The sequence below is a fragment of the Ornithodoros turicata genome, chromosome 10 (genome assembly GCF_037126465.1).
Source record: "Ornithodoros turicata isolate Travis chromosome 10, ASM3712646v1, whole genome shotgun sequence".
Classification (NCBI taxonomy): Eukaryota; Metazoa; Arthropoda; class Arachnida; order Ixodida; family Argasidae; genus Ornithodoros; species Ornithodoros turicata.
In genome coordinates this window covers 30,280,393-30,303,090 of record NC_088210.1, presented here as the reverse complement: position 1 = coordinate 30,303,090, position 22,698 = coordinate 30,280,393, and the positions used below count along the sequence as shown (strand labels likewise).

The 22,698-nt window shown below is 44.1% G+C and overlaps 1 protein-coding gene and 1 long non-coding RNA gene across 2 annotated transcripts in view; one reads left to right on the top strand and one right to left on the bottom strand.

The window, feature by feature from the left end:
- The window catches only part of LOC135369839 (probable cationic amino acid transporter), a 152,975-nt gene that overhangs the window by 57,686 nt on the left and 72,591 nt on the right, over positions 1–22,698 (top strand). The window contains exon 2 of the mRNA XM_064603393.1: positions 9,377–9,496. Within this exon, the coding sequence (XP_064459463.1) occupies positions 9,377–9,496 (120 nt within the window). The remainder of the gene's footprint in view (positions 1–9,376; positions 9,497–22,698) is intronic.
- The window catches only part of LOC135369845 (uncharacterized), a 73,605-nt gene that overhangs the window by 36,118 nt on the left and 14,789 nt on the right, over positions 1–22,698 (bottom strand). The gene's annotated exons all lie outside the window — the stretch shown is intronic.

Here is a 22,698-nt window from a genome sequence, read left to right as displayed (position 1 = left end):
CTTCTCCTTCATTTATTGTTGTTGTTGTTGTCGTTTGCCTTCTCCAACTTGTCTGGTTGGTTCTACCATCTTGCATGGCGTCTATGAGCACCGTCTCATGTGCAGAACCTTTCACTTCGCTATCCCAGAAAAAAAAAAAAAAATCCAAGATGACTGACAGGCTCATCAGGCAGGCTATCAAGCTATCATTTGCTGAGCTTATTTATTGCTGATAATCATTCACCACATATGGGAGTATTAGATTATAAAACTCGCCTGACATAGAAAAAAATACGACCCCAATCTCTGTACCATAATCTCTGCCATAATCGCTTTTACGAACACACCAAGGATAGGAACGCACAGCAGAAGGGAAGATATAAGCGTTTTTTTTTATCCTTTAAAGATTTTTAATAATTTTTTTTTGCAGTTGAATTATACGACCAGGCGGACATCCTCTCGAAGGAAGTATGCAACTAAAAGAGGACTAATTACCTAAAATTCATTTATTTTTCTTTAATTAGGAGATTTCGGACAAAAGCGAAATAGCAGCATGAGAGACAATCTTTGTTGAGAGCGAACAGGGAACTTTCAATCAAAGGTGAAAAGACCATGTACGTCGCCCATGAAATGAATGCTTTCATTGATTCGCACTTTTTGTTCTGAATTCTATATTTTTATTCTGTTATTTTTGTTGTTGTTTTTTTCGACAAAGGAGTCTCTGTTTCTTTTTTTTTATGAGAAACCATCGAATATGGCGTCGAAAGGGAAAACGAAATGACGTCTTGCATTACTCTTGACACTGATCGCGTCTTCTCCAATCTTTTGGAGAAAGTGGTACGTTGTCCCCGTACACTCTTAAAAATGAACTTCACCGCATAGCACGCTCCTAGCCAACCATCATCTCAAATGGTATCGTTATCTGCCGTGATTTGTTGAAAACGGGAGGAGTACGCCTTTTTTGTGACAACTATGAACAGCATAAGTGTCACAAAAAAGGCGTACGCCTCCTGTTTTCAACAAATCAGGGGAGGGGACGATGTCACTGGAGATGATGGTTGGCTAGGAGCGTGTTATGTGGTGAAGTTCATTTTTAAGAGTGTACAATCAAGTTTTGAACAAGCGCACAATTTATTAGCTCTTTGTCACTTTAAAAAAGAGAAAGAGAGAGAGAGAGAGAGAGAAAAACATATGCGTGCACGCGCAGACACGCAAATTGACTTACAAACCGTTGTAACGATCCCAGTTGTAACGAACCATGTTGAAAATCAGCCATGCTGACATTAGAGGGGCACTCAAGTGAAAAAAAAAAAAAAGAACTTGTAATGTAGAATCTACATTACTTAAAAATGAGGGTGGGTGGGTAATGGCAGGATCGGCTCGCCGTTGCTGGCCACACAGAAGTGGGCCCCATCACGACTATAGCACAAAAAGAGAAGAAAAAAAAACACAAAACAAAAAGGAAGAAAGACGGACGGACTTAAAAATGAACTTCACCGCATAGCACGCTCCTAGCCAACCATAATCCACAACAACAACAACATATATATTGTGATGATGAAGTGGGGAGGTTTTCCACTCTAGGAGTGGACCATAATCCACAATGATATCGTACTCGCCCCAGATTTGTTGAAAACGGGAGGCGGTCGGTTTTTTTTTCTTTTTTGTACCAGTTATACGTACTACGTAAGTGCTACAAAAAAGGCACGTACGCCCCCCCGTTTTCAGGAAATCAGTGGAAAGAACGTTGTCATTCGGGACGATGGTTGGCTAGGAGCGTCTTATGCGGTGAAGCTCTTTTTTTAAGAGTGTAGTACCTCTCTGAGAATGACCTACTTATTTCCGTACAGTTCTGACCAATACCTATATCGATTTCCACGCATTACAGCAGCTATTATAGGAGCATTACATTTTCGCAACACTGCACGTAAACATTTCGGAGAACCGCTAATCAAGCTGAACAAAGAAGATGCACGACACCGACCATGACATGCTGAGCTCATGCAGCTGTCACGCTTCCCACAACATTCGTTTCTCTTCAATTCGTTTACCTTCTCTCTCTCTCTCTCTCCCTCACCACATTATCATCCAAAATAAAGTTTCCCTGTCGCGAAGTTTCAAAGTAGCTCCCCTCCTTTACATCCTGTCCTTTTAATATTCGTTCAATGTGAATCAGTTACACAAACACTAATCGAAGCCCCCGAAGAGCTTCATTATCAGGGGATTACAAGAGGGTAAGAAGGAACGGGATCCCCCCTTTCCACTGGCGGAAGAGGAAGGATTCCGGAGATTACGAAATAAACCCGCACTGCACAATTCATGACGGATTCGCGCACCACTTTTTGAAGTCACTGTAGCGTGCACAATCCGTCTTTATTTTATATATCCCGAGGGCCACCTTTTTGTGATGGTCTAGCTGCGTGAAAACAATTTTTTTTTAATGTGTTGAGTTAGAGCCTGGCAGCGCACTGGAATATACACGAGAGAGCGCACGTATGAAGACACTGTATATGGGTAGAGTATGTCATAATTAGATGTTCAGTCGGAAGACTTCTGACGGCACGTGCCGATTTTTTCTTTGTTTTTCTCGCAATTAAATTGGAATTCGGGTCGATTTTATCACTCGGTACGAATACCCGACTGCTTCGTGCGTCGTAAGCACGACCTACTAGATTATAACGACCACGTTAGGCGCACCCCTCCCATGCGCCGCATTTTTGGAAGGCAGCGGTGGCGCTTCTGATCGTCCTTGTTATTGCTTCCTCAACTTCTACACTACTTTGTACTTCAGCTTACCTTAGTATTTCTGTACAAGCTGTGGACTTCCACAGATGTTTAATTCTGAGGTTGATTATTATCATCATTCTACGCGTTTTCATAGGAGCTATCGCTGTCGTCTGCTACGGTTGTCGTACATACGCTTCTGCGAGTTCAGAATTCAAATTTCCATCGTCCAATCGTGCGCCAGTCTGCCAGGGCGCGTCAGTTGCGCCCCTGGCGGATCGTGCGGACAGGCACCTCATAGGGTTTGCCGATTGTGACATGGTCGTTATAATCTAGTAGGTCGTGGTCGTAAGTGACGGTGCAGTTAGTGCGCCCACGTGTTCGCGTTGGATTGTTGACGGATTTGTTTAGATGCGAGTCTTTACACGTGGGTGGTACACATGAACCAGATGAAAGATCAAAGCCTTGTGGTACGTATTGCACGTTATTCGGTTTCGTGCAGCCATTACAGAAATGCAACTCAGACGTCAGACATAACTTTTTGAGAATTGTAAATTGTCAAAATAATCAAAAAATTAACCTGCAGAATACTTCAGCCTTAATGTGTCCAGCGATTGAGGTCACGAAAACACTTTTAATGTATTTAAATATAGATACACGATACATTTAAAGAATTGATTTATGTAGTTAGCGTAAACACAAGCGAGGTAGAGTACTTAAATATACAAACCATAAATAAAGTATTTAAATAGCGCAAATACTGAAGCGCATATTTTCATGTAGGGAAGACCGGGGAGAGCTTTTATTTCTGACTTTGCCGTGACGAAAGTACGTTTGTCAGATCGAAGATACCAACGCTGGATTTTAGTGCGACATTTTGACCACCACAACGCACACATTAAACTAAAGCTGGCTTTCAAAAACAGTTTACAAAAGACATTTGCACGGAGCTCGTCAAGTGTGACAATACGCCCCAGTAGCGGGGAAGGTTATCACACGAGAAGGGTCAGGTTGCCTCAGCTGCATGTTCTCGTAATCTTTATTGTGGAGGTGTACCCAATACCATTGGGAGTGCATATGGAAAACGTACTAAGCGAGTAGAGAGGTACCTATTGTCTTAAGCCTTACATTTTATATTTCCACGTTTTGTCCTAACCGTACAGGATTCGTGCAAGCTAGCCGGCTGGTAGACTGGCACTGTGAATGTAAAAAGCAGCCCCCCCAAAAATTACACGATCTCTACGATGTACTAAAACAGCTACTGAAACACTTTGTCGCGGATGTAGCTTGCACTGTCAGTTGCTCTACCAGTTGAAGCACTTGACAACTTACCCCACCTCATATGGGACAACTTACCCCTACGATACCCGCAATCAATTTACCCCTCGGCAGTGGACTCGAATGTAGAACGTATTCCGCTGAAAATCAGTGAAACGATTTCCGAAAGTTGAGTGAACGTTACGAACGCGTGCATTCTTTAGAGCTTTAGTGTGTGTCGCGCAAAATTTGAAAATTGCGAGAAAATAAAATTTTACTTACTCGCGACTGAAACACGTCTTGTGCTGTGTGCACTTTGCCATACTTTCCATGACAATGAAAGTTTCTTCAGTTAGTGGTTGCTCGTGCCGCCAACAAACAGCGGGAAAACGGCCCAACTGTTCTGCTTCGTTTTTCTTTAAGTAGCGACTGTGACAACTGACCCGTGTGACAACTTTACCCGGTCTCCCCTACGAGAAATAACAACTTTAATTACGCCAGCCGATCATTCATTACCTGAGAAAGATAAACATAAAAAAAAACATTTGCGTGTATTTACGGAGTACTTGCATCTGGAATTACATCATCAGCGTAGAATAAATACGTAAGCACCTCCACGGACATGTGCCGGACTGACTTCGGGGTTTAGAGGAGCTGCGATAAAAGCGGCTGGTCACCGCGTTGCTCTGCGCTGCACCAGCTGTTGTAGTCGTCATGGTCGGGAGGGCGAAAAAAGAAAAAAGAAAAAAAAAACGAAGAAAGAGACACCAAAGCCAGAAGAAAAAAAAAAAAAAAAACTCTCCCAAAGGTCAAAGGCTGAGTCGGTATGGAGTAAACGCATCCTGGCAAACTGTACACGAAAGTTAGACCTGTATCCAACACTATTACAAGCTGACGACTGGAAGGATGTAATTAGTTCATGTAATCGACACATTGCTACGTGAGCGGAATGAGAAGATGGTGTGTGCCGTCGCAGCCACATTGAAGAGCCAATGAAGACGGACTTGACGCAGTCGCATGATACGTATTACATATCGCTTTTGCGTGTTATTAAGATCGAACCGTCACCCTGCCAATATTAAAAATAGCACCATACCATTATTACCCTGTGGCTTTAGGTAGGTAACAGTATTCATGAGACCTGTAGTGTGGCTCATAACCATAGCGACTTTAAAGCTACGAATTAATTGATATAATACATCATGATATAGGTGCAAACTTTAAATTATGGAGTTAAAGGAGACGAGAACAAAACGTCCAAACACCCACCTCACTGCAGATATATATATATATATATATTCAATGAGGATCAGAAGTGGAGACAGTGCTTCTACAGGACAAGGTATAAAAGGGGAACTTTATGAAAAACTAAGAGGGGGTATTCGACGTTTCGACGTTTCGACGGGGGTATTCGACGTTTTCGCAGCGCTGTCTTCAACAGGAATGGGATATTATGGTGACGCAAGTTCCCCTTTTATACCTTGTCCTGTAGAAGCACTGTCTCCCCTTCTGATCCTTATTGAATATCTTTATTTTTCGTGGTCAACCGCATTCCTTTATTTCAACTTTATATATATATGTATATTATTCCACGACAGACAAAGCAACGAGTGCGAGACCTCGCAGAAATCAACGTGTTTAGATCTTCCATCGTCTGACTCGCCCCTTTTTATTCCGCAGACGAAAATAAATGCAGACGACACTTTGGAACAGAACGAGTAACATTTGTTTTCTTTCTTTTTTTCTCAACTTCCCAGTTGTTCTTTGCGTACTCGGCAAAAGAAGAAGAAGAAAAAGCGCCCCTCATAAGAGAAACGGAAGACCAGTTTAAATTCCACATTCTATTTGTGGTGTGTTGTTTTCTGCTGACAATACACACGCAACACGCTTATTTTGTATTTTGTGAACCTCAAACGCTGAATACGAAATCATCTAGAACTCGTTCTATTTTTTTTTTTTTTTTTTGTACGTTCGACATCTTGAGCCTCGTGTCAGTTTGTTTACGTGTTTTTGTTTTAGCTTTTAGTTTTGGCAGAAAGATGTACTGCATTCGTTGGCGCCACTCGCGTGATGTCAGAGCAGATGCAAAAAGTCTAACGTGCTTCTCAGACGAAAACGGTGAAACCAATGTAACGCAGAGAAGTATTCAATGGGTGATCTGATGGTTCCCGAGGTGAACTTGTACTTTCACAAAAAAAAAAAAAAAAGAAAAGCATGTCTTTTCCCCTCATTTCTTTTTCCTTTTGCTTCTTAAGTGTTATGAATTTCCTTCTCCATCCTTTAATGGTTAAAGGGAGAGAAATGGGTTGGATAGCAGAACGCCTTTTCTTTATTTGATCTCTTTTTTCATCTCCTTTTTTATTTTTTCATTTTCACTTTCGGTTCGTTGTTCGGAATCACTTGAACGTGAACGTTAGCCTAAAGAAAGGAGGTGCGAAGCATATCAAGGAGAAAGGCGAAACGGAAAAGAAACGGAACCCACTGGATAAAAAAAAAAAGAATGGGGCTAACGGTGAAAGTTTATAGAGCGCGGCGCTAGGATACGCTCCGGTGGACGTAGTCAACTGCAACAGTGGTTGTTGTTCGACGGGCGATCGACGGGCGATCGGCGGTTCATTTCTTGACATTATTGGCTAACACATAACATTAGTGGTCGCAGAACGACGCCTGCAGCGCGAGCTGAAACAGAAACAGAAGAAAAAAAAACTAATTTTTGTGACTTCTAACTGGGAGTGGAGCGTGCAGAGGTGCGAGGTCTAAAAAAAAATTGAAAGAAAGAAGATTTTCCTTTTTTCTTCCTCAGCGTCAGAAGAATTGTCGAAAATTTCCCATCCTGAATATAAAAATATGAAGATACGGCAAAATATAATGTATAAACGTGGCCAAAATATCAAGAAAACGTATGCGTTTTTGAGTTCGACCAAATAAAAGCTCTAAATAGGAGCTACAAGAGTAAAAATACTATCGATTTTTTCGGTTTTCACCGAAAACGATGAGTGTAAGCGCTTTTCTTTTCTTTTTTTCATCAGTTCTATGTTTCGTGAATTTTTTTTTTTTCATCTCTAAGAGTAGGACACACTAAAAAGTCATTACCAAACCTTGCTGAAAATAGGAACTTATTGTAATCTGGAAAAATTTGTTGATTGCACATGACTACTCAGTTTCTCTTATGAAGCGCGATAATTCAGTTTTCGAGGATCCTCTTCCTTTGCTGCGTCGAGCACAATCTTACGAAAGAGAGCTTACGTAGCCCCTCGTTACAAAACGATACTGAGTACGACACTTTTATAACAGTATCAAATCCTCCATAATCCCATAACGCTAAGCTTCAACAAACACCTACGCGCGAGTCAACCCGAATAAAGCGCTCTTCGAAGGAAGCCTTCGTCCTCGCGAGTTACCCGTTGATAGTGGACCAGTCTGCCCTTTTTCGGTAACCCTGCCATCTATTCGGAACAGTACGGCGTCGATTCCGTTCAAATGTCCCTTACTGCTGTCAAGCGGCGTCCAAAGAAGATTGGAAAGGTTGGGGTAGGAAAGTGTGGAGCGCGCGTGATTTAGTGAAGTGCTGGGCCCACATTCCTTTTGTGTTCCAGTCGTTAAGAGTATAAGGGACCACGTTCACTTTCAACTGCCCTCGCACGATTGGATGATGGAGAGTTTGACATTGGTTAAACTATTTCGTCGCTGAAGGTCCACCGTTTGAAATGGTTTGTTCTTTTTCTGCGTGGCAGTTTAAAACTCGTTAAGACTGCAAAGGGAGCGGCAGAGTGGGGGGCGTAACATATATATATATATCGCAGGTAGAGACTGATATGCTATCAGAAATAAATATAAGAGGCATTATGCGAGCGCATGATGCCAGGTTGCCATGGTGCCCGTCACTAGCATCAGCTAAGTGCCCGCACAGTTTTTGGAAATTGTCAATTGTATTATGGTGAAATGAAATGAAAGAAAGAAAGACAGAAAGAAAAGAATGAATGAATGAAAGAAAGAAGAAAGAAAAGTTTTAGCCGTTGATACACCTTCAATCATAGTTCATACACACGAACCACCTACGGAAAAATGTCGATCACAATGTGTGTGAGTGAGGGGAAAAGAAAAACATGGAGAAATTGGCACCGCCAGCCTAAGCACTACAACATCTTGGCCCAATATTGGACCAATATTGGTAATGTCGGCCCAATACTGGACCAAGCTTGGAACAATATAGGACAAATATTGGCAATGTCGGCACAATATTGGACCAAGATTGGACCAAGATTGCGCCAGTACTGTCAATATGGGTCCAATGTTGGTCCAAGGTGTTGCGCTGCTTGGGCAACGTACAAGCCGGCCGCTCCGCACAACGTAAAAACAACTCTGAGCGCATGAACGTACATAGACACTTGGAGTGCAAACACTCAGATACGAAAAGTCACAATGTCAGGAAAATAGAGCCACATGTCTTACGAGAAGTATTTACGGTGCATTACAATTTTTTCTCATGCCATACAATTTCTAATATGTTTTTCCTCAACTGCCTTAATTTCATTACAATTTTTTCGTTTATGATTTCCTCCCTGATTCCTTCTACTACTGCATAGCTCCCACTTTTTGCTCCTTCCTATGGGAGGTATCCTTGAGATTGCTATTCCGCAAGACACACGAGTTATGCAGGCAAAGCACGCTCTCCGGGAGACATGTCTTTCGGTGTCGGAGCGTGTATTTGTGCGCAAAATAAATCTCGAAAAATGTCAGCTGGATCATCAGTCCTTTCAGTAGCTTTCAAGGCGAAATGCGCTATTTTATTACGTTAGAAACGAAGCACAAGTGGCAAAATCAGCTGCCATCAGGTACCTCTGTCGAGTATGAGCTGAGTGGCCTTGCCAATTCGATCAAGGAGTATTTTCAGAGGAGCTTTCTCCTCCGCTGTTGTTGCTCTCACTGAGACATATACGACGTTGTCAGACGCCTTCACATAAAGGCGCACAGAGTAGCTGCGAACTCAATGCAAGGAGCTCCTTCAGTGTTGAGATGAAATACTTGAAAGCTTCAACGATGACCATTTTAAGCATAGTTCTGGGAATCGCAATGTTCTGTGGAAGTGACGAATAAACACGTACGATGTATAAAAAAAAAAGGAAGAACATGCTGGGGACGTGTCACATTGTTGTGACGTTGTGTGCTTTGCAACAGGTTTCGGGACTTCGCGGCTCAATTAAAAAAAAAAGGAGACTGAAGGGGAAAAAAATCAATTCAGCAAGTATTCCGCTTTTTTCGTGCGTTTTTATTTATTTATTTTTATTTTTCTTAGTAACCATAGAATATGGGTTCTGGTGCAGCCAGGTTCACGTCCCTTTCTTTTTTCTTGTCCACATCATCATCATCATCATGGTGCACATATCCATATTAACCTTGCCTTTGCCTCTTCCAGGAGTGGCAGTGAGCCTTGGAACGGGTGTCTACGTCCTCCTCCCCCATGTGGCGCGCGAGGAAGCCGGACCGGCCGTGGTCCTGTCCTTCCTGGTGGCGGCCGTAGCATCATGCCTTGCCGGTGAGTCAGAGCTCGTATCATTTCACCGCACGTAGTTATGGATTACCTCTGAGGACGGCAAAAATACGCGCCGAACCACTCCGAAAGATGAATCCTCCCCTGCTGGGTAAACATCGTGGTCCCTGCTCACCACTGCCTGACCTTCGTAGTATTTTGTCCTCGTTTCTGTTTGCGTGATTTTCGTAATGTTCTTCCCGCTGAATTACTGAATGTATATTCTTGAGCCGAGTCCCCTGCATATTTAGAAGTGCCTAGCCAATCCCATTATTGAACAGGGCCACGCAAAGCCTTTTTTTACGCAATGTACCTCAGCGAGTGTAGGTTAATATGTTTAGTTATGATAGGTTGACAGCATCAGTGGCTGCAGATACGCAATGATAATGGCATGTGGTGCTTCACCGGATGAGTTGCGGTACAACGAGAATATCAACATATACAGTGGCCGACTTTTGTTTAAGCTCGGCATGGTCTCGTCCCCCAACTGCGATCTGTGTGATGTAGTTGAGGACGTGGATCATATACTCCAAGACTGCCCGAGGTACAGTGCACACCGTTGTACCCTTGTGTCATCGCTGACCCGCCTGGATAATCGGCCATACTCCACCGAAAAGGGTCTTGGGTGCTGGCTCACAAATTAGCTCATACCTGCCATGCGCGCCCTTGTGCAATTTCTCATCTCGACGGACATCTTTGACACTTTGTGACGCTCTTTTTGTTTTTTGTGCATTGAGATTTCGCACGTGGACTCTCCTACACTGTTGCTTTTGGTGCCAAGTTTTGTGGTGATGTTTTCATCCATTCCGTTTCCATTCCGTTTCAAAGTGTATAGATTTGTGTAGTTTCCCTTTCTTTTCTGAATAACGCGTCCTGGAGTAGCCAGTCCCGAGTGGTTCGAGACTAAGATCTCAATTTTTTCTTTTACAAATCAATCAATCAATATATACAAGGGGGTTATATGAGCGAAATGGCGTAAGGCACAATAGCAGCTGACACGTCCACTTTCAGTAACACTCTCCCGACTCTAGAGTGATATATAGCGTAAGTTATATTTCATATTTCAAGTTATATTTATTTTATATTATAATAGTACTCATCAGAGAACGCGTAGCAGTGATAGGACTAGATGAGCGTACTGAAACTGAGCGTACAGAAACGAACAACACAGAGAACGGCGTCATTCGGAAAGCTGTCGCAACTGTACGTTCGGAAGTGTACCTTCCTACAACAGGTCCACAGATCCTGTAAAGGACGTGTTGTAAGACGCGATTAGCCTAAACATGCGTACACCGACTCCGCACGTCTAAGTTCTAGCTGCACGCTTATCCCTAGCTGTCATAACAAGCGAGCGAGCGCGTGGCAGCGGCGGTGACGACTTCGCTGCCAGCTGCCACCGGAGGAAATGGCTCGACTTTCAAATGCGCTCTCGAATTCAGAAGTTTGGAAAGTGCGAAGTGGGAGCAACTCCCGACTGCAGCGGGTATGTGTATTTCTCTCGAATAACACCTGACGGCATTGTTAACTTCATCTCCCGTGGGGTGCATGCGTAACGGCTGACGCGTGAGGAGAGAGACAGCGAGAGAGAGAGAGAGAGAGAAGCTGACGGCGTGGGATCTGACGGCTGCTCATAAGTACGTGCTAATGGGTTTGAGCAGAGGTCGTGCTCCGTCGCGTAGAAGGTGTGAATGGTGTTGCGGTCAAAACTTCACTTATGGTTGAACACTGCGCTGAGGGTAAGGCGTTCCTGACAGTCGTGCAGAATTGCGTGACTAACGGATATGATATTAGGATATACAGAAATTGCGAGTCTCTGTATTTTCGGTGATTTGAGATTATACGGGGGTTTAAATGCGCGGTTTGTTTGTGTGTTATTGCGTATTTTCTGTCACATGTCACAGTGATATAGTTCCAACCGGACCGTTTTTCATATCATGCTGGTACGAAAACCTGGTCATCGATAAGATCTTCTACGATGTTGTCGGGTGTTCGAATTTACAGAGAATTTATTCTTCATCCCTAAACGGCAGCTTCTTGTTGACAGTTTACAAGCGTCTTTTTATTGTGTGTAGGGAGTTTTGTTTTATTTTTATACTTTATGATCGGGGGGGGGGGGGGATCTATTTATTTTCACTGAAAAAGTCAGCCAGAAAGGACGGCTTGCTATTCCTTATTATTTATGATCGGATCATAGTTCATAGTACGCAATCGAATGATCAATTGTTACATACAATCAGAGAATGTGACAATTGCTTTTTAGTGAAACAACCAGAATTGTCACTTCGAACAAACCTTTGCCAAACCTTTTCCTCCGTGCCTCGGGTTTCACTGTTATAAATCCTTTGCCATCCGGTCGCAGTTATTATGCAAAACGTCCTCCCCTCGCTATTCTCCTCGCTGTCGTTTAGAAATGTACATTTACCCGGCATTTTAATTTGTATCACATGCCCGCGTGGTTCTCATGATCATTCGTTACAGAGAGGGAACGCCATCTTGACTTCATTTCCACAAAAGGGAGACATTTTCTTGGAGAGGGAGTAAAACACGCATGCACACTGGAAAAAACGAGACTCATACATGAGCCTATCATACACTCTTAAAAAAAAGGGGGTGTACAATAACTCCTTTTTGGGGCGTACACCCTTGCCACATATATCACTCCCTTTGGAGTGTTCAATTACTCTCCAGTAGGGAGTTAACGAGTCTTCTCACTCCCGGAAGGGAGTAAAACACTACTCCCTTCAACAACAAAAACAAAACTCCCTGAAGAGAGTAAGGAGACTCCTGTCTGAGAGTAATTGTACTCTACAAAAGGGAGTGATATATGTGGCAAGAAAAGGAGTAAAAGTAAAGGAGTAAAAGTACACCCTTTTTCTGAAGAGGGTATGAGTCTCACTTTGTCCTCTTCTGTGTATGTTTTACTCCTTCCTCAAACTCAACGAAATGTCGCCATTTATTCCATCCCACAAGTTTACTAGCATTTTACTGCTTTGTTAATTAACATATTCCAATATTATTTTTTTAAAAAAGAATGACCCTTAAGACCCGTCACACAAAAACTCGTCGCAGGTCGTCTCATGGCCGGGGCTATACAATAATTGCCGCTTTAATCGCTCTTTTCTCCACATCTGCCCCCGCGACGCCTCAAACTGCCGAGGAATACCTATCCGGCTTGCGCAAAAAAAAAGAAAAAGTTCTTTTCATGCTCTGCCAACCGCAAATGCCATCAACGTCAGCCTGAATGAACTGGCCGGCCGCATGGAACCTTTTTAATGAAACGGCCGAAATTGCTTGGCGCGCCGGAATTACAAAGAGCAAAGTATTGTCAGACACAGACGTGTCGTCGGTCCTTCTTCAACTTCCCTTATAACTTTTCCAAAGAAGAACACTGTTGGACGCCCACCGCATGTACGTATGTGTGCTGTTTGAGTTCCCTGTTTTACTTTGCGCTGAAGCAGAATGAGAAAAACGCTTTAATTCAGCAATAAAAGTTTTACGCGGCCGCGGTCTTCCTTGCGGTTTTTAATTAAGGTGCCAATCGTGTCAGCGTTAAGGGGAAAGCGGGGACTTTTAGAATACGGCTTATTCGGGGTGATTTAGGAAAATAATTGCGGAAGATAGACGTTTGCAAGGGTCAACGGAATGGCTACTTTAATTCCGATGTCCATGTGTCGTGCGTCGAGTTGCTAAAAGCAGGGCATGGAAAAGTACCTGAATCCGCATCGCAAGTACTATACTACAGCATACGACTATAGCATACTACTATACTACTACTACTATGCTATAGCATACTATAGCATCGCAAGTACTATACGATATCGCTCCACCCAGCAACTAAAACGTGGGCAGCGTAGAACCAAAGATGCTGAAAGAGCTGAAACTACAAAGGTTACCGATATCGGTGCTCAATCGGAAGATAATTCTATGTGGCCTTTCTGCAGGTGATATGCTGAATATAAAAGTAAGCATTCATACGTCATCCGACTTGCTATTGGGACAAAGCATTGGATGTTTCCTCCGTCACACTAATATGCATTTTTGCATAATTTTGCATAATGTGCACAAAGGTACTTGTTTTTATTAAACACCAATAGCCTTGTGCACGAGAAAGCGTCAACATTTTTGAAGCCTTCCTTCGCGTTTTAAATATCTGCGTGCATTTGATTCTTTGGGGCGCAAGATAAAAAACGCTGCAGTTGAAATACTCGTATAGCATAATACACGGCCACCCCTATATTAGAGCTGCTTTTCTTATTTTTCTTTTCTTCCCCTGTTCTCCTCCTTTCTTCCCCTTCCCTTTTCTTTCCTTCTTCCCTTCTTTGTCTTTTTTTTTGTTTGGAATAGCAAGCCGACCTTCGTCTGGCTGACCTTTCCTTTCTTTGTCTTAATAAACACATCCCCCCCCCCCCTGCCTCACCGCACAGCTCGTTCAAAATCAGCTATACGGCGCTAAATTGTTGTATATATCTATTGAGTTCTCTCTTCTCATCCCCTCAGGAAGTGAAGCGTACTCCCTTTACGAGCTACTGGCGTATGTGCAAACTGCAATACGGAAGGTGTACGTCACACTTTCCAAACGAATCACAAGATGAAACGACGTTGCGCTGAATGCTATGCGCGCCTGAAACTCCGTTCGGCAAGTATATTTTAAATTAAGTTATAACATGTGACTTCAAAAGCTCGTTTTTCATCGCATATACCCTGCTTGTACAGTTATATTATGCAAATCAAATGCAAATTTTGCAAATGACCCTGATCGAAGCGCCCCCTGCAGCTGTATCGTCGTTCTGTGAAACTACGCAAGACCTCAAAACTTTTCCTGTGCTTTTGTACTTCTATTCATGTAGTATTCCTGTAGTTGTAACTCGAGAATACAATATAAGAACAAATTAGCCCGATATTTCATAAACGTACGAGTGGCTTTCTGCCAGTATAACACTTTTTGCAGTATATCAATCGGGCTAGGGCGTTAGACGGCTGTTTTTGCCAGCTGATCTCCTAACTCAAGCGATCCCACGCATGTCACCGTAGCGGTGACGTTCCCTGTTTCCATAGCAACGCCCGTGGTGTAGCACCGCCGAATCGCTCGTTGACCTCGCCGCAATCACAGGCATGCCCCGAGCTATACGGCAATTTCTACCAACTTATAGTTCGCGCAAATTATCATTCGCGGGGCATCGCTTCGACGCAGCCCATTTCGACTACGGAGTCCATTGCTCGGGAGCCACAGGCAATGGAGGGTTTAGTTGTTGGTGCGTCGGGCGCTACTCGATACACAATTGTGACTCTTTGCATGTTGCCAGACCACGATTTCAGGAATGCCCAGTGCGCGCCGTGCTCTCTTTGTATATAGCGCTCCAAAAGACTAAAACGTGTGATAACGCAGAACACCTAGCTTCCTCCGAAGAGGCGCGGTGGTCGGAACTAATATATATATATATATATATATATATATATATATATCCTGGGTATATTCACATAGTGTTTCGCCCTATCACAGATAAGTTAAAAACTCGTGAAACGTGCACACTGTAAAAGATCTGAGGGCCACTTCTGCGAGTGTCACTAAGCAAAGAACCGATTGTGTTGCATTTATTTATCATTCCGAGTATTGTTGCTGCATGCGAATTCCGTCAAGAGATTCATATTCACAAATTTCGGGTGAATTTGTTTTTTCTACAAGTATACGCAGACACAGAATAGGCAGGCGCTCAAACAAAATATATATACACTATGTTTCCTAGATTGCAATTACTCACCAGTTTAAAATTACTCACTAAAATTTACTCCCTGGTACTGCAAACAGTCCCTAAAATTCCCCTAGTCCCTAAATAGTCCCTAAAATTCGCATTAACAGGAGCGCCCTTAGTCCCAAAAAAGACGAATGGTTGTGATCAAATGACTAAAGTTAGTCTCTCTCTCTCTTCTTCTTCTTTCTTCTCCTTTTTTTTTTTTTTGCACTACAGGCCATGGGCATATTGAGTACTTTCCCCAAGCGGGAAGTTACGTCGTTTCGTTTCCTTATGCCTTTTCGCGTCCCTTTATCTCGTTCCTCACATGGCCGTAGAAGTCATCTTTCTATGTTCTCCATTCTTCATCGCCTCCTCTCTTGCCTCCTCCCTCCCTTTCTGTTGTACATGGTGCGTACAGTTCTCTACAAAGATTACGCCTTCGCTATACGCAACGCCCTTCCACCTCACTCGATCAGGAACGTGCACCATAAAACTGTTTCTATCCCCCAGACTTTCGCCATTCTTGCCGCACACGGCTTCCTGACTTCATTCACCTGCACACCCACAGGCGCGCACTCCACTGCACATAACTCCTTTTTCATCCCGTCTATCCTCATCGCAGCCCTGCCGACTCCCGGCTAAGAAGGCCATTCATTTTGAAGGGCCACTATCGTGGTGACCAATCTCTATACAACCTGAAAGGAGCATTTCTCTCCGCTTTGCTCCCCGCTATCTTCCGAGAGCGGGCGCTTCCTTTCATGTACATCAACAAAGAACATCTCCCGAACAAACCCAACATCCGGCGCCTAAGAAGTGATCGACTTCGCCGGCGTATCCGGTCACAATAATGACACCACGAAGACTAAAACATAAAAAAAAAGATAAAGTGAGAACTAGATACAGGTCTTCACCGGGACAACCATGCCAAAAGAATGGTTAAAAAGTAGGCGAGCTGGTGGTATAGATCCATAACCAGAAAAAAGGCCGCGAGTAGCCGAGCCTAGGGACGACAAAAAGCGCGCACGACCAAGATCTAAAACATATTGGAGAAGTTTATTTTGCAGACGACAAATTTAAGCGGAACGGTGATGGTGATGGTGATAAAGAAAAAAAATGGGGATGTGAGTTTCGAACGGTTTTTTACTAGTCCACTTGAATTCTTCCGTTCTGCTTAAATTTGTCGTCTGTAAAATAAACTTCCTAGCCGTGTTTGAGACATTGTTCGTCTGTGTGTTTTTCTGCCTTTCCTAGTCGTCTCGGGATTTTCTGACCTGGCCGCGTGACACGCCGAGGACATGCTAGACATTAAAAACACGATGAAGCTGATACGAGTTTGTGACATAACAGATTGAAAGATTCGTAGTGATGCAACTCTTAAGCCCCTATCGGAACTCTTTGTTGTCATGATTTCATACGGGTGTCTCACTGCAGAAACGACTGTTATCAATGACAACAATAATAGATGATGTCAACAACAACAACAAATAAGTTAATGATAATGAATGGGGAAATTCGCCACTTAAGGTGCGGCCCACTACCCCAAGGCACAATGCGATGATGTCAAAGTTGTAACCAAAGTGCCTACAATTGACATATGGTCGTCGAAATGAAAATGCTAGAACACTGCAGCAATGAATCACCACGAGCTCACTTGGATTGGATTGAAATTGAGCTACAAATAATATGATTATACCTCAAGCTGACTGTCTTTACCGTCTACCCCAGGGAGTACACCTGCAGAATCCTCTCTCAGCTCAGAGAAACTCATAAGACATTTCGTAGACCTGTACTCGGTACGTCCAGGGGGAAATGTCATCTCATAGCCAAGAGCTCACGGGTATTTGAGCAAAGGGCAGAGCACATCGTGATCAAATGCACTTTGCCAAATAGAGTTGCAGCCTGCCAGCAAGCTCTCTACCCCATCACCCCATCTACAGGGAATCCATCGTGTGTACCATATCTCTGCGCTCATAGAAGCCGACGTTCCGTCAATGTGTGCGCAAGGTGTCCATAGGGAAATACACCAGTTTTGTCTCTTTGGTGTACGTAGTCTAATGAAACGTACTATAGGCAATGCTGCACCATCTGTCGACGCGTTTCCACGGTACTGCTTTCAGAAACCACAAATTGTTGTGCCATAACGGTTATAGACCGTCTATGTTCAAGATAAGTGAATTACGATTTTATTCCGAGTCAGCGCCGCGAAGCAACTGTGGCTATGAGCAGCCTACAGACGTGGACAGATGGAGAGAGGACAACAGAAAGGAATGGGGGATTAGTGTGCGTCCTGCGCTGACTTCAAGGAGAACTGTGCCGATATATTCCTCTGGAAAGTCTGCCGGGAAAACCCGGGGAGAACCTCAGACACCATGGCTGGTGGTGTCGCATTCGAACCCACCACCTCGCAGTCTTTAGCACGACCTTGGCTGCCACCAACCGCGGCTCATACCAAGAGGTAAATTCGCTATCACCCATCGCTATCACGACTTATAATTATCGCCAGGGAAAGTGCAACCAAGTCCTATATAGCCAAGGGCTCTGCACGAAGTCTTTGGCATTGTCCCTCTCTTTTCAAGATTCTAGCTTCATAGGGCCCACCAATGTTGGCAGACATCTACACTCTAAGAAAAAAAGGTGTGAAAAAGTGGTAGTTACCACCTATAGGTCAACATAGCATCTGATAAAGGGTGTAAAAGGGTGGTAAAAATTATCATATATCCAAATTGCTGCAAAAACGCGTACGCCTCCCTCGCTCACCGAATCAGAAGCGGTAACCCTATCATTCGTAGGTAGCAGGTAGAACTTTGCAACCTTTTAGGCACAACATATGCGACAACTATTACCTCCTAAAAGGTCTCTCTGCTACACCCTTTTTTCTAAGAGTGTAGGTCCGTCCGTAACAGCTGTGGAGAGAGAAAGGGGGAAAAAGAGAGGAAGAGAAGAAGTATTTATAATGGCACCGAAATGAGATCGGACGCCCTTAAGATCTATGTCGGTTACATGGCCCTTACGTCTTTTAATTATTTATTATATTATATTATTTCCATTAACTGTTTTACACGATTGTTCGCGTGAACCTCTTTGACGTTAGATCGCCCGTTCCCTCGGAAATCCAAAGAAGACGCGTCTCGAAGGCTGATGTGTTTTCAATGGACTCAAGGAAACAGAGCGTCACACGCGCAAAAATTAACTCTGGCTGGCTGTAACTTAGTTCAAATAATGTTGCCGTTCATTGAAAGAGACGCACGATTCAACACACAAGATATTTGCCACCATTTTCATTACTCAGCCAGCCCTGCTGTCGAAAAAGTCGAGTACCAGGAAAGAGAGAGAGAGAGAGAGAAAAGAAAACGCGGTCTTCAAAGCGGGCGTGAAAAATGAAGCAAAACATGATGGAGAACGTTAGATAAAAGCTCGGCACGGGGCGGGCGGTCAGCGGCGGGTACATTGACGCCAAAGAAATGGTGCAATCAATAAATAAAATAACGGAAGACAGCAAATATGGATGTCACGTGATATGGTAGAGATGAACGGGACGGACCGTCGTTTGTCTTCGATAGAGAAAGGTGTTGAGAGTATGAATAGGTTGGGTGCGTGTATGTCGCGATGAGGATTGGACAGCCCGTGTGTGTGTGTGTGTGTGTGTGTGCAGATATGGGTGGTTCGCCAGGCAGTACATCATCTAGGACACGTCTCGTCGGTTTCCTTTCCGCGGGAAGAGAAACGGGAATGGACTATGGATGGCGATTACGTGCCCATAGGAGGAAATAGCACGAGAACGTTCAGCGAGATGTGGTCGGGGATTGTCGTTCTTTTATGCCGCGTTGGAACAATAGGGGGACGTCAAGTCAAATATGGAGGAATGATGGGTTATTCAATCTTCCCCTACTAGGGTATAACGAGCGACCGTATAAATCTATGCAGTAATGTCCAGGGAGATTAACGACATACTAGCGTCTATTTAAATGCTCGTCATCGTAGCATGGTTTCAGGTTCTGTTGTTAGGTATATTTCACGTGTTGGAACATCATCCCATCATCCCATTGGGCGGCAGAGCCTTGTCAAGTTACTTCCGGTAGCTTTTAGCTTTGCTGTCCCACCATGTAATGTGGTAGACCAATAAATTGAAATTCAATTGGATATTCTATTCGCCGTTGTCGTGTTGGAATTGAATCGGACAATTCAGTTTTAAACATTCTGTTCCTCGTAATTTCATTTAGTAATTTGACAGCTTGGTAGAGACAGTAAAGCCTCATGACATCATCATTCATTGTTTAATTGTTGTTATTATTAGTAGACTATTTGCTAGGTAAGATAGATTTTAGCAGAATGCTCCGAGAAGAGCTGTCTGACTTTGTCGTGACTCTTTTTCTATCGCATCACATCATAGAGCTGTAACATAGAGCTGTTTCTTTTTCTTTCTTTCTTTTTCTTTTTGTTAGAGAGAGAGACACTTAAAGAGTATCGTCGAATCACACCGTGGAACGAATGCAGCACCGATTTTATCGAGTTTATCGAGCAGCTCATCGCATACCGTTATATTCCTATTTTTTCCCAAACGCTTCCGTATAGCGTAGGTACTCTTTCAGAATTATTTTTGAAATCGCCGAGTCTGAACGATCGAAGAAGATGGAGAGATAGCCACACACCCAACCGTTTTCGCTAAATTCACAATATTCCTTCGAGGCCTGCATTGTTGGTCGGGGACGATTACCCAAGCAGCACAACATGTTGGCCCAATATTGAACCGATATTGGCAATACTGGCCCAATATTGGTCCAATCTTGGTCCAACATTGAACCGATATTGCCAATACTGGTCCAATATTGGCAATACCGGCCCAAGATTGGACCAGGATTGGACCAATATTGGGCCAGTATTGCCAATGTTGATCCAATATTGGGCCAACACCACATTGGCAACTGACATTGCCAATATTGGACCAAGATTGTCAATGCCGGCCCAAGATTGGACCAAGATTGGACCAGTATTGAGCCAGTATTGCCAATATTGATCCAATATTGGGCCAACGTGTTGTGCTGCTTGGGTGGGTACTGATGCTCAACCTGAAGAGACGAAAGCACCTCCTCTCCCCTCCTCCATTCTAACAAGAGCGAGAAGAAAGAGAAGAACCGCGCATGCAGATCTGACAGCATCGAAGCTAGGTCAGACACCACTCAACGCTATATCTTTATGCTCGCGTGGCCTCCAATCTATCGGCACGCTCCCCAGGCAAGGTTCGCTCCCTTCGCGAAGCACCGATAAGGCTTCTCGTTGAAGAGGGCGAATATGTTCTTTTCCTGCCCTTGTCGTCGGCGACAGCAGCCCTTCTAAATGGATGACGCTTTTATCTGGGGCAGCCTTCGTTCGTTTAATTCGCGGCCCAATGAAGTAAGTGTCGTTCGCGCAGCACGCCTTCTACGTTTCCCCTTGCCGTCGGAAGTTGCTTAGATGAGGGAATCAACGAGAGATAAAATATTGATCGCGCAAAAGGGGAGAAAACACGATGAACTGGCGGCACGCACGCTGTGAAGAACGAGAAGCGCGCGGAAAGATTGCTCGATTAATTTTCAGTTTAATGGAGCAACAACAATGCAATATATGACAGTCTCGGGTAAACATAAACAAGTCCCCGCCACAACTCGTCTTCCGAAGTCACGACAACCGAACTGTCACGAAGTCTTCCGGTCCTTCCGCGACGCTGGGAACCAGTTGCCACGCAGAATTATATCTCGCTTTCCTGATTTGTTGAAAACGCAAGACGAGCGTTGAAAACGGGAGGCGTACGCCTTTTTGTGGCAATTTGATTATATGATAACTGACACAAAAAGGCGTACGCCTCTCTGTCTCTTTAAATCAGGAGCGATGACCTTATCATTCGTAGCAATGGTTGGCGCAGAGCCTGCTGAAGTTCCGCTTTTTGAGTGTAGGTCTTCAATTTTTCAAAAATAAGAGAGGACGATGCAGTACTTCGGAACGAGGGTTGGGCATAATCCTGTGGAGGTCTGTGTTACTAAGGCCCATTATTAGATAATCACCATCAGTAAAAACCATCCGTGTGATAAGGCTAGATGTCAATACTCAAGCGGCTGCGGCAGTGTTTATACCGTACGGCCAAACCGTAGCAAAAGATCACAACGCAAAAGGATGATTTGGACATGGATCGCGAACGCAAGAGGACGGCACCGAATTCCTATCGGTAAGCGCGAGATATGTCCCGGTAGGCACTGAAGCTCTCCCGGCAAAACATTCTTTGGTTTCTCAAAACAAAAAGATTCCTTGCCGGCGCCGCGAAGCAACTGTAGTCATCAGCGCCGTACAGACGTGGACAAAGAGAGAGAAAAAATAGCTGTAGGGGAGTGAGTGGAAAAGAGGATATTAGTGCACGTCCTGGGCCGACTTCAGGGGAACCTCCGCAGTACTCAGTCCAACGAAAAAAAAAGGAAAACGGAAACGACAACAACAAAACTACAAAACCACACGCGGGTCAAGCAGCACCTGCGACCTAGGAGCAAGAAGAACTCTTGTCTATCAAATCGAGAACTGTAGACCGCCAGGATTTCGGATCACACCCGGTCTGCGACAAGAGGAACTTAAGACCAGTGTTCCTCAACCGGGGTTCCGCGAACTGGATCCTGTTCAGCACCCGCGAGTGTAACTTGACCCCGCCTACCAAGGCTCGCTCTCGGGGTTATCGGACCGTGCTCGACATTTCATCGCTCGCATCGGGATTGACATCGAGATCGCGGGACCAAGTTGTCGCGGCTGACGATTATTGCAGAGCGTAGAGCCAGCAGCTGTCGTGTTCATCGGTTGGCTGAACCCCCCAACTCAACCCGACAATTTCTCCGTACCATGCTTATGCTTTTCTCTTCCGTTTCGAAACCGTTACAAGCACTTCGAAAGTCGAAGCTACTCGACCTCCTGCCTACATGGACTCGGGATTTACGAGCAGGACTGGCAGCCCGCAATGCGTCATCCGCGGGGAAGTATTGTGAAACAGTTGAATGAGGCCGAGAGGCCTCAATAGAGATCTTGCGACGAAACAATTAACTAAATTATTATTAAACGATTAATAATCAGTTAAACAGAATTTTAAAAAATGGCTACTAGTACGACATCTAGTTCGCCTCTCCAACTTTCAAGCAGTTACCCAGTGTCGTAGGTTCCTTGAGGTCGTGCTGGGACGATTACGGGTTCCCTCGAATAACAGTTGAGAACCACTGACAGTGATGCTCTACAGTCTTAAAAATGAACTTCACCGCATAGCACGCTCCTAGGCAACCATCATCTCGATGAATTCGTTGAATATGGGAGGCGTACGCCTTTTTTATGACACTTATGCTGTTCATAATCGTCACAAAAAGGGGTACGCCTCCCGTTTTCAACAAATCAGGTCAGATAACGATATCATTCGAGATGAGGGTTGGCTAGGAGCGTGCTATGTGGTGAACTTCATTTCTAAGAGTGTAGATG